The 11265-nt window shown below is 55.8% G+C and overlaps 1 protein-coding gene across 3 annotated transcripts; it reads left to right on the top strand.

Annotated features, from left to right (window-relative positions):
- The first annotated feature begins 579 nt into the window (after positions 1-579).
- Positions 580-11235, top strand: CAMK1 (calcium/calmodulin dependent protein kinase I). 3 transcript variants are annotated; one of them, XM_045289792.1, is made up of 12 exons: positions 580-677; positions 2757-2871; positions 5792-5923; positions 7089-7163; positions 7259-7397; positions 8152-8278; positions 8362-8437; positions 9350-9462; positions 9960-10047; positions 10133-10220; positions 10738-10855; positions 10960-11235. In XM_045289792.1, the coding sequence occupies exons 2-12, from the start codon at positions 2789-2791 to the stop codon at positions 11040-11042; spliced, it is 1122 nt and encodes a 373-aa protein (XP_045145727.1). In that variant the 5' UTR covers positions 580-677; positions 2757-2788; the 3' UTR covers positions 11043-11235. The 3 variants fall into 3 exon arrangements, with proteins under 3 accessions (XP_045145727.1, XP_045145726.1, XP_004702313.1); XM_045289791.1 differs by lacking the exon at positions 580-677 and adding an exon at positions 850-912; XM_004702256.2 differs by lacking the exon at positions 580-677 and having other exon boundaries at positions 9969-10047.
- The last annotated feature ends 30 nt before the right edge of the window (positions 11236-11265 follow it).

The following is an 11265-nucleotide window of genomic DNA, read 5'->3' as shown; positions in this document are numbered from 1 at the left end:
TCCCACTAGAAGGTGGTTAGCGGTGGGCTAGGAGTCCGATGCATGGTCTCCGGCTGGCAGTCCAACCCCACCATCAGATCCTGGGAGCTGCTCCCCCACCCCCTGCTTCCCACTTGGTGCCAGATTTTTTCCCAGGGAAAGCCTTGCGCAAACAGACCTGGGTCAGGTCCCTTGGCCCCCTGCCCGCCACCCCAGGAGCCAGTTTGGCGGCCGCCCTCCCTCCCCCCACCCCATTCCACCTGGCCCCCAGCCATCAGCCCCAGCTCCTGCCCATTCACATGACACGTGGGTTCTCGTTGACCTGCTTTCTCCGGATGCAGCACACGCAGAACCTGCCTGCCCTGAACCTCTGCGTCCCACGCTCGTCTGGACTGTCTGCTAAGAATCCTGCCCCCCTCGCCCCTCCAGTCTCCCGAGCCCTCCTTCTGCACGTCTAGTTCGCTTCTGGCCACCGGAGGGAGGGACGCCTTAGATCGCAGTCCAGAAGTGGTCTGGAGGAACTGCAGGAGGCGACGGCGTGAAGTGGGCTTGCTCGGCATCACACGGACAAGGGTTCGAATCCCGCTCTGCCACTGATCGACTGCCGGCTGGAAACCGGGCGTCTGTCTCCCTGGGCCTCCCCAGTGGTCCCCTCTGAAATGGGAGCGAGCCTTCCTGGAGACCGAGGTGCCCGGCAGGTCTGTCCAGGGCTCAGGGGTCCCGGTCCCCGGCGGGAGCTGCGCCGCGTCCCTCCGCCACAGGCTCCGCCCCGCTGACATCAGAGCGGGCGGGGGTGGGGGTGGGGGTGCGCAGGGAGCCGCCGAGGCCAGCCGGCGAGCTGGAGGGCGGGCCGGGCGCAGCGGCGGCGACGCGGCCAGAGCTCCGCCAGCCTCTTCGGGCCTCGCAGCCAGCCCCGCGGCGGGGCAGCCGCAGGTACTCCACAGGGCCTGGCCGGCCAGCGCCCCTGGGCGCCGAGGGGGCGGCGGGGGGGGGAGCCTTTCACCATCGAAAGCACTCGCTCAGGGATGGGGAGGGTACCAGACGGGCTGGACCCTGCATGGGCACGGCATGGCTGGGCCTTTTTTTCTCTACTTCAGCCCCGGGCCTAGCAGGTGCCAGGCCAGCCGTGGGAAACAGGGTGGGTAACAGGGTGTGTGTAGGTGGGGGGTCTATCTGGGGGGCGCGTGTTGGGGTGCACTGTGGTCTTAGGACAGCCACCTGGGTCAGGGGTTGGAGTGTGGGGACCTTCTTGTGGGTGGGATGTCTGGGGATTGGCGGGTGTTCAGGTGTGTGTGCTGAGGTAAGGTTATCTGGCTCTGAAAGAGTGGCAGAGGGCATGACTGCGTGCTCTGGGTGTCTGCAGGGTCTGAGGAGCTGGAAGGTGTAGGGTGTGGGTGAATCTGGGGTGTCTGTTGTACAGGGGGTGTGCTCAGGGGTCATCTTGTCCAGGTTCAAGAGGGCCAGTGAGGCTGAAGATGCGTGCTGATGTCTGGGGACATGCTCATATAGTTAGGCATCAGGATGTTTGGGTGACACCTGGCTCTGGGGACAAGTCAGTTCCTGGATTTGGGGATATGGGTGAAGCTTGGTGTGAGGTGCCTGAATGGGGGGATGTGTGTGGAACTGTAAGAGGCTTATTTGCCTTCTGATGGGCTTAGGACGCCACCTCCAGAGCTCCCCGGCCAGTCTCTTGTCCTAGAAGTTTCTGCTTCTGGGATTGGAGGTCAGAGCCCCTAGGTGGGATTTCACACCAGTAGCTCTAGATAGGACCCTTTCTCCCCACTTCCCCTCAGGAAGCAGAGGGGTGAGCTCCCTGTGTTGGGTCACACAACACGCCAGGCTGCTTGGAGTCACCCTCTGGGAGTAGGGTGGGTAGCTGTGTCCCTGCGGGCCCTAGCCTGGCTGCACATTAGAAGAACCACCAGAGGGAAGGCCCCTCGTGGCCTTTCCCCTCACCCACCTCAGCTGGGACCCTGCTGGGCATCATTTGGGGAACTCTGAACCCAGCCCCTACTGATCTCGGGCCTCCGTCTCCCCAAGCCTCTGGCCACGGGGTGTAGGGGGGGGGAGGTAATGTCCACCCTCTTCCGCTGGGTGAGCCAGGGCTCCCAGTGGGGAAACATTCTGACTGAATCAGGGTAAGGCCAGGGCAGGAGGGGATGGGTTGGGTGGGACCAGGCTGCCTGGACCCAGATGGGGCGCCAGGAGTGGGCGGGGCTGGGGGTGGGGGGGTAAGGTAGAGGCCTGGGGGAGCTCCAGCTGTGGCTGTTGTTGCCGTGGTAACAGTGCAGCAGGAGCTATTTAAAAACGTGGCTGAGATATTGCTGGAAGCCTGGGCTGCCGGAAACCTGATTTCCGAGAGGCTGGGGGGGGGGGGGGGGGAAGGAGGAGGCGAGGAGACACCCACCAGAGCAGTCCTGAGTGGGGCTGAGACATTGCTGGCTCTGGGCAAGGACCATGACCTCAGGCTGTGCACCCATAATATTAGCTTCCTGGAGTCTCCTCTAAGGTCCATCCAGAGGCCAGGGTCTGCCTGGCTGCCTGGAAAGGGAGCTACATAAATGAAGGCAGAACGACTTTGTTGAATGAAGAATTTTGCTTCTGCCTGAAAGGATGTGGAATGAATCACTTCTAGTGAACGAACAAATGCTTGTTAGAGGACTTTGAGGAATGACTGACTTGGATGAACGCTGAGTGATGGAATGGGCCCCCTGGTTCAGTCCCCTAAGAGAAGGCGAAGGCCCCACTCAGCCCACTCCTTCCTTTTTCCTTCTCAGGAGTCCTGGCTGAGGCCATCAGGGAGTGGGCCATGCCGGGGGCAGTGGAAGCCCCCAACTGGAAGCAGGCAGAGGACATTAGGGACATCTATGACTTCCGCGATGTTCTGGGCACGTGAGTGTGGGCTGTCAAGTCTCAGGGAAGGAGAGAAGGGGGACTGTCCCTGAGGTGGCCTGGTGGGAGGGGCCTTGGGTGGTCTGCATGCCAAGATCTAGACTGCAGCGCAGCATTGGCTGGGACTAGGGCACTTCCTCTGGTCTGTGGATCACTGCTTCCTGTCTTCCACAGCCTCAAGCCTGCGGCAGGGCAGGTGGCCTTGCCATGACCCAGGCTCCCTCTGTCAGTGGGGGGGGGCGGACAAGGACTGCTCTGGGTGCAGTTGTGGGTCCCTACTGAGGCAGGTGCAGGGAGACCAAGGGGCCAGCTTCTCAGATTTAATGGCAGTAACCAACCTGGGGCCCGGCTAGTCTGAATGTGGCTCTGTTATTGATCTGAGGATCCAGAAATAACTCATACTGGGTCCCTCTCTGCCCCTCAAGTGGGCCCCAGACCCATCTGAAGGCCTGCATCATGTGTTCTATGCTCCACTTCAGGCTGGGGCGTTGTATAGCCCGAAGAGGGCTGTAGCTTCTATCTGGAAGAGAGGGCATTATTGCTGGGGACTGAAGGATAGGTGGGAGTGCACTTACCCGAGAGGGGAAGGACATACTAGGTAGAAGGAGTAGCACTGGCAAAGCCATACAGGCATGGTACCTGACAGTAGGGCCTGGAGGAAAGGATGAAGCAGGACACGCAGGCCCTTGAAAATCAAACCACTGAGACTGGCCTCCATTCCGTGGGCCAGAGGAAGCCATGGAAGACTTTGCTGCAAGTTTATGATTCAGGGTGCATGAGTCACTCTGAGCAGACCACAGGAGGAGAGACTGGGAGATGAAAACCGTAAACTGGGGATGAACCTACTACACCCACTGGTTATTCTTGATGACAAACATTTCACCATGAGCGATGCTTTCCTTTGGCTATTCTCCCCGGAGAACAAATGACCATAAAAAGACCATCGAAGCTGAACTCTAGCGTATATGGGTTTATTTGTTCCTTTCTAAGGGTCTGGTTCTAAAACACTGCTTCTCAAGCTTAAATGTGCATATAAACCACCTGGAGAGCTGGTTAAAATGCAGAGTCTGGTTTAGAAGGTCAACATGAGACCTAACACTTTGCATTTTAAAAAAAACTCCCTGAAATGCCCACCAGTAGTATCTCTCTACTCGGTATATGCCCCAAAGAAAAAGGGCACGAAACACAGACAGACACACATGCATGGCTACTGCAGCACCATCCACAACAGCAAGAAGATGGAGACAGCCAGACACCCATCTGGAGGAATACATTGTGGTACGTCTTTGCAGTGGAATACTATGCATCCCCCAAAAAGCAATAACAACACGGGCCACACAAATTTGGAAGACACTGCTCAGAAATGTCAGTTAATTTCATAAAGACAAATGCTATGCAAGACGACGGTTAGGAAAATGATTTTCACACCCGAAGCAACAGACTTTGAAGGTTATGGGGAGGGTGTGGGAGGAGTAGGGAGGGAAGAGAGTTGAAAATAAAGAAATAAAAAAAGAGATACACATAGGAAAAAAAATGTCTAATCCACCCCACCCCAAAGAAACATACAGAGCTTGCCCTGCTCAGTGCTTTACCTACAACAGTAAAGACAGTAGAACCCCGGACCCTGACGCTGATTCGGTCTAGAAGGAGCATCAAGATGCGATGCAGTCGAGTTCCGAATCAATTTTTTCCATAAGAAATAACTGAAAATAGATTAATCTGTTCTTGGCCACCAAGTTTTTACCCTAACCTTGCCTTTTATACAAAACATGACACAGAAATTTCAAAGTAAATAAGTTCAGAGTTAAATATTTAAATAAGAAACATAACATTAAAAAAGTTTTTAACCACTACATTGTGGTCCATACCTTGAAATTGATGAGGATCTGGAACTGTGGACACGAATGTGCAGCGGAGGTGTGGAGAGAGTCATTGTTTGGAAGGGGAATCCCCTTCCATAAAGTCAACTGTAGCTGCTTTTCAGTTTTTGTTTTCCTTCTATACCTTTTTTCACTAGGACATGGCTGGCTTTCTCTAAAAAAAATCTGTCTAATGTGGTCTGTTGTTGGTATTTCCTTAACTGTTTTCTAAAAGGGTTTACTAAATTATCAACAATATCAATAATACAATTAGCCAGTTCCTTATGATGATTCTTTAAAAAAAGAAACCTCTTAGGACCCATATTTTTTTATCTAAAAACAGTACAAAAAACCCACAAAAACTAAGAAAATTATAGCAAAACACTTGGAACGCAGCTGCAAAAGGTTTAAACTACGCGTACGAACTACGCCAACTATGCCAAGTGACTGAAGCACGAACTGCTGTTGTTTACAAAAACCAACTCAACATTTCACATCAAAATCCGACGAGGTTGAGTCCTGCTGCGGTCGAGGACTGGGTTCTACTACTAATATGATGGCCCAGGTGACTCTGGTGGCTTCACGCTTGTTTCTAAAGGGCAACCAATTAGCTAGACTCAGAGGGGTTGTGCAAGCCGAAACAGGCGGGGATAGCTTTCCGGCAGGCTGGATCCAGGCAGGGGCTGGTGTTATCAGGACACTGTCTTGGCTGCTTCCCAGTGCTGACTTCCTTCGTGTTGGCTTCATACACAAGCAGGCTGTCCTCAAGCAGTGGCCAATTAGTCCCAGGCTTACATGCTCCCAGCCTGGCAGGAAAAAAAAGCACCTGGTTGGGAAGTGCCCGGAACGTGGTGAATCACATGACTCCATTACCAACTGACTACTCGGATTTGGCAGACACGGGTCATGTGACCGTCTCTAGCATCAGGGGGAGATGCGTGACTGGGAGAGGTTCATCCTCCCACAGTGGTCCAGAGGTGGGGGCTCGCAGGCGACAGTGACAGTGGGTGGTGGGCAAGCCGGTTCCCATTCCCGACCTTAGGCATTTCCTCTCCCTGCAGGGGTGCCTTCTCTGAGGTCATCCTGGCAGAAGATAAGAGGACGCAGAAGCTGGTGGCCATCAAATGCATAGCCAAGAAGGCCCTGGAGGGCAAGGAAGGGAGCATGGAGAACGAGATCGCTGTCCTGCACAAGTGCGGGAGTTGGGGGGGGGGGCGGGAAGGCACCACCCTCCCTGCCCCAGGCTGCCCCAGCCCTGACCCTTCCCCTGCCTCCCCACCCATTTCTGGAGAATTGTTTAATCTCTCTGCGCCTCCGTTTGCTTAGTTATAGGATGGGAGTGTTACTAATCACTTGGCACGAGAATGGACATGTCAGGGAGACAGATACAAGTGCAGGTTTACAGTGGTTTCATGCTGCCTCCCATCTAAAGGTCGATTCTCCAACAGGGCCACGCCCACAGTCACAAAGTTCCCCCACATGTTGAAGCTGAGGGGTTTTTTGTTTAAGTTTTCTTGGCACTTCAGGAAGTTTTTGAAAAAGTGTCTGTGCTGACCCTCTGCCCCCCTCAGCCACCACCAGCTCGATCTTTGAGATGCTCAAGCAGCTGCCAGCCTCCCTGGGAAGCTCACCTCCAGCCTCTCTCGGAAGCCTGTCCAGCTCCCTGGGCAGAGACATAGGCTGGGAAGAAATGACTTCTGTCACTTCCCAGGCGGAGAAACTGAGGCCCATAGAGGGCAAGGGACTTCCAAGGTCAGAGCGCACGTTTGTGGCACAGCCAAGCGTCCCTTTCCTCAGGATCAATCCCCACGATGGGTGAACTTCCTGACCATTGACTGTGGCCAGGCCCTCAGTCAAGCACTTGACTTCCATCGACTCCCATGACCCCCACCCCAACTCGCTGAGGGAAGTGTAACCGTTGGCTTCACTTCATTCCCGGGGACACAGGTTCCAAGAGGTTGCATTCAACCCAACTGGTAGTCCTGGGCATCGGGTGCCAAGGGAACAGCGGTGAACTGGTCAGAGTTCCTGATCTCCTGGAACTGACCTGATGGGAAAGGCTGATAAACTTGTTGACAAAGAAAAATAATTAAATGCATACATCGATCAGCGGGATGAAGAGGACTTAGCCCCACGACAGAGGCTGGATTTGAATGCTGTTCCGTCAGATGCCAGAGGCTGGTGTTTACCCACTGGCCCTCCTGCCTCCTGATAAATAATCAATCGATCGATCGAGGCAAACCAGCCCTCCCCTTTGTGGTCTAGACCCTTGGGTTGTCCTGCTCAGGTGGTGGGAGGTGAGGGTGGGGAGGTGACTGAGCTGTCCTCAGCGCTGAGCCACCTCATTTCTGCTTCCAGGATCAAGCACCCCAACATTGTAGCCCTGGATGATATCTATGAGAGTGGGGGCCACCTCTACCTCATCATGCAGCTGTGAGTGGCCCCACCTCTGCTCCTTCCTCACACCGTCCTGGCCCTGGGTCCTCCTCCCTATGCTCTTGGCCAGACTGCCTTCTCCCCCACTGCAGGGTGTCGGGCGGGGAGCTGTTTGATCGCATTGTGGAGAAAGGCTTCTACACAGAGCGGGATGCCAGCCGCCTCATCTTCCAGGTGTTGGACGCTGTCAAGTACCTGCACGACCTCGGCATTGTCCACCGGGACCTCAAGGTGAGGCGTGAGGCTGTGTGGTAAGGGGGCACCCAGGGCCCTGGCATCACATTGGTTTTAACTTGGTGATTCTCACCCCCTTGGTGGGCCTCGGGGTGCCTACCTGCAGTATGGATTTGTAGGCCCTCAACTGCCTCCTCCCCTTCTTCTGGTCAGGACACGCAAAGGAACACACCGAGCGACCTCATCTGAGTAACGCTTTGTGCCATTTTCTGATCCTGAAGTCCCACGTGGGCCTTGTAGGGCAGGTGAATGGGACAGAGCAGAATGCAGAAAGCTCCTCCCCAGAGCTAGGGACGGACAGACGTGTGCCTGTGTGCACCTGTCCTTCAGCCCCGGGGAGGAACTGCACTCACAGGCCCTGCCACTTTCTACGCCAGGGCTCTCAGCAGGTCACTACTCCTCCCTGAAGGAAGCAGCTCCCCGCTGCTGGTTGTTGGCCTGGTGGGCGGAGCTGAGGACCGAGTGGGACCCCTAAGAAGACAGGGAGCGGAGCTCGAGGGGCTTCACAAGGCACACTGGAGTTTCCAGACAAGTCCTTCCTGCCCTCTTGGCCCTATCCTTTCTGGAAACTGTCATCTTCTGGAGACTGTCCTTGGGATACTGGTGCCTCAGGCGAGGATGGCTGCTGGACGGAGTGTGGTTTCATGTGTGTGTGTGTGTGTGTGTGTGTGTATGTGTGTGTGTGGTTTGTCAAGGTGTGCCTGGGGAAGAGAAGGGTCTACCCGCCTCTTCTCCCCCTCCTGACTGCCAGCCGGAGAATCTGCTGTATGACAACCTGGACGAAGACTCCAAGATCATGATCTCAGACTTTGGCCTCTCCAAGGTGGAGGACCCGGGCAGCGTGCTCTCCACCGCCTGTGGGACCCCCGGATACGTGGGTGAGGAAGGGCCCGGGCCAGGGCCAGGGCTGGAACCAGGCACTACCCAGAACTGTCACCACCGTGTCCCGTTCCCTCCACAGCCCCTGAAGTCCTAGCCCAGAAACCCTACAGCAAGGCTGTGGACTGCTGGTCCATAGGGGTCATCGCCTACATCCTGTGAGTAGGGGCTTGGCCGTCGGGGAGTGGGACTCCAGGGTGTTCCGTTCCCCACTTTCCTGCCTTTCCTCCTGTCTCTGTCTCTGCCAATTCATCACGTAATGACATCACTCAACAGCTCTTTGTTCAGCACCAGCTAGGTGCACCGAGTTGCTGACCGCAAGGTAGGTAGCGTAGACTCATCAGCTGCTCTTTGGGACAAAGCTGAGATGATGCTCCCATAAGGATTTCCAGACTTAGAACCTTCCAGGGGCAGTTCTTCTCTATCCTATCAGGTCACTAAGGGTCAGAATTGGCTCCACAGTGGTGAGTTTAGTTTAGAGTTCAAGCTTCCACTAGGGTCTGTCAAGGGCAAATAGACGAAGCCCTCGGCTAACCGCAAGGCATGGTCCCTATCGGGGCAGGTCAGCACAGAAAGCCCTGGGGCACGCAGTTCCTCTGATATAGAGGGGACACCACAAGGCAGCGCCAACTCACAAGCTTTGGGCTTTACCGTTGCAGGTGCCGTCCAAAGGGACAGAGGGTCTGTCCCCTGGAGCTGATGTTTCAGCAGGGAGACAGTACACACGTGGATGAGTTCTCTTAGGTGCTACAAAGTGCTGTGGAGAAAACCCGTGCATGGCAGGGAGCAGGGGGTGGCAGTACGGGACAGTGTGGTCACGTGAGAGTGGCTTCTGGGGTGACGTGAGGAAGGCAGCCAGAGGTCTGGGAGAGGAATTCCACAAACAGAAGAGGCAGCTGGTGTAGCTGGACAGGAGTGAGAGGCCAAAAGGGCTAGACACCCCCCATCCCCACCCCTGTGTAAAAGGGGACTCCTTCCCTTGGGTCCTGCCTCCTGGGGTGTCACTTTAGCTCCGGCTGGGAGCCAGCGGGTGCTCTGACTGTGGAAATGAGACCGCCCTCTCTGCCCAGGCTCTGCGGTTACCCTCCCTTTTACGACGAGAACGATGCCAAACTCTTTGAACAGATTTTGAAGGCCGAGTATGAGTTTGACTCTCCGTACTGGGACGACATCTCTGATTCTGGTACATGGGCCCCTGCCCCTGGTGCCTTCATCTGCTCTGGGGGTGGGTGTCTCAGTCTTTCCCATCCCACGGCCCTAGTCTAAGAGCTGGCTCCGGGCCAATGCTCCAGCCAGGGGCTCCCTTCTCTTCTGCCTGGTCCCAGCAAATACACTTCGCATACATGCACCTTGCACACCTCGGGCATCTGAAGACTCCCACTGACTTCCTAATGCCCGATCCACCTCCAGACACATTCATTTCGCCTTCGTGCCCGAGTAGGAAGCAGCTATAAAGGTATCATCAATCACTGACACAATCTTCTAAGACAAGTGCTTTGTTAGGGGAGAGCGAGCTTGAGGATCTGGGCTGGGGGCTTGGATGAAGCAGATGGGGCGGCCAGGACCCGCGCAAACCTGACCTCTTGTCTTGCTGTGACGCTGGGCCAGATCGGAGGGGGTGGGGTTTCTCCAGGGGGTGCCACAGCCACCCCCACCCTGTCCTTGCTTTGTCTTGTGGGGGGGGTTCAGCCAAAGATTTTATCCGGCACTTGATGGAGAAGGACCCAGAGAAGAGGTTCACGTGTGAGCAGGCCTTGCAGCACCCATGGTGAGCATGCCTCTGTGTTGGGGGGGGGAGCATTTGGGCCCCCCAGGCTTGCCGCTCATGCCCCCGCCCCCCAATCCTCTCCCAGGATTGCAGGGGACACTGCTCTGGACAAGAATATCCACCAGTCGGTGAGTGAGCAGATCAGGAAGAACTTTGCCAAGAGCAAGTGGAAGGTAAGACCATCTCCCCAGGCTGGGAGACCCAGGAGGAGGCAGAGGCTTGGAGCCAAGCAGTAGCAACAGGAAGAGCGAGGAGTGGCTGACTGGCTATAGAGTAGAAGGGATAATGTTGAACTGAGAAAGGTGCACACACACACACACTTATATACCCCACCCCCCAGGGCACACCGCTTAACCTCTGTGAAACTTCCTCCTTTGAATATGTGACCCGGGTGGTGCCAACCACAGTGGTGTGATACGTAAATGACCGTGCACAGGGCTTGGGGCGGTGTGACACACACTGCTCTAGTGTTTTCGGCTATATATAGATAGGAACCCTATGTCAGCGCTTGTTTGTAAACACATTTTTACATGTGAGTGCATGTGCACAAGTGTCAATGTGCATGATTAATTATTATTTTTCAAAGCCTTGTAGAGGTCTGTGGGGTCACGGGATCCGTGAACAACACCTGAGTGAAAACAACAGGACCCCATTCTCTCAAAGGCCTCCTCTCTCCTCTCTCCCACACAGCAAGCCTTCAATGCCACCGCCGTGGTACGGCACATGCGGAAGCTACAGCTGGGCACCAGCCAGGAGGGGCATGGGCAGACGGCAAGCCATGGGGAGCTGTTGGCACCCACAGCTGGGGGTAAGGCCAGGGCTCTGCGGGAGGACCTGGGTGGGGCACCCAGAGGCACCCAGGCTGGGTGCAGGGTCTGCCCCTGCAGCCAGCTCTGTTCTTTCCCCCACCAGGGCCGGGGGCTGGCTGCTGCTGTCGGGACTGCTGTGTGGAGCCAGGGCCAGAACTACCCCCGCCGCTGCCCCCCCAGCTCTAGGACCTGGAGCCAGAGCCGGGACCCCCTGCCTGGGAGGGGCTGGGGACAGCTGACTTCCCTTCCCTCCCTGAACCGGGGAGTTCCCCTGTTCCACTCCACCTTACTCCCTTCCTGTTCTCCTTCATTGCATTTTCCATACAAATGTTTCTATTTTATTGTTCCTTCTTGTAATAAAGGGAAGAGGATAAAACCACAGGTAGCCTGTCTCCCCAGAGAGCCCCCA

Source organism: Echinops telfairi, unplaced genomic scaffold (genome assembly GCF_000313985.2).
Source record: "Echinops telfairi isolate 266 unplaced genomic scaffold, ASM31398v2 ScPeMD7_31;HRSCAF=116, whole genome shotgun sequence".
In the NCBI taxonomy this organism is placed as follows: domain Eukaryota; kingdom Metazoa; phylum Chordata; class Mammalia; order Afrosoricida; family Tenrecidae; genus Echinops; species Echinops telfairi.
This window is presented reverse-complemented; position numbering and strand designations above follow the sequence as displayed.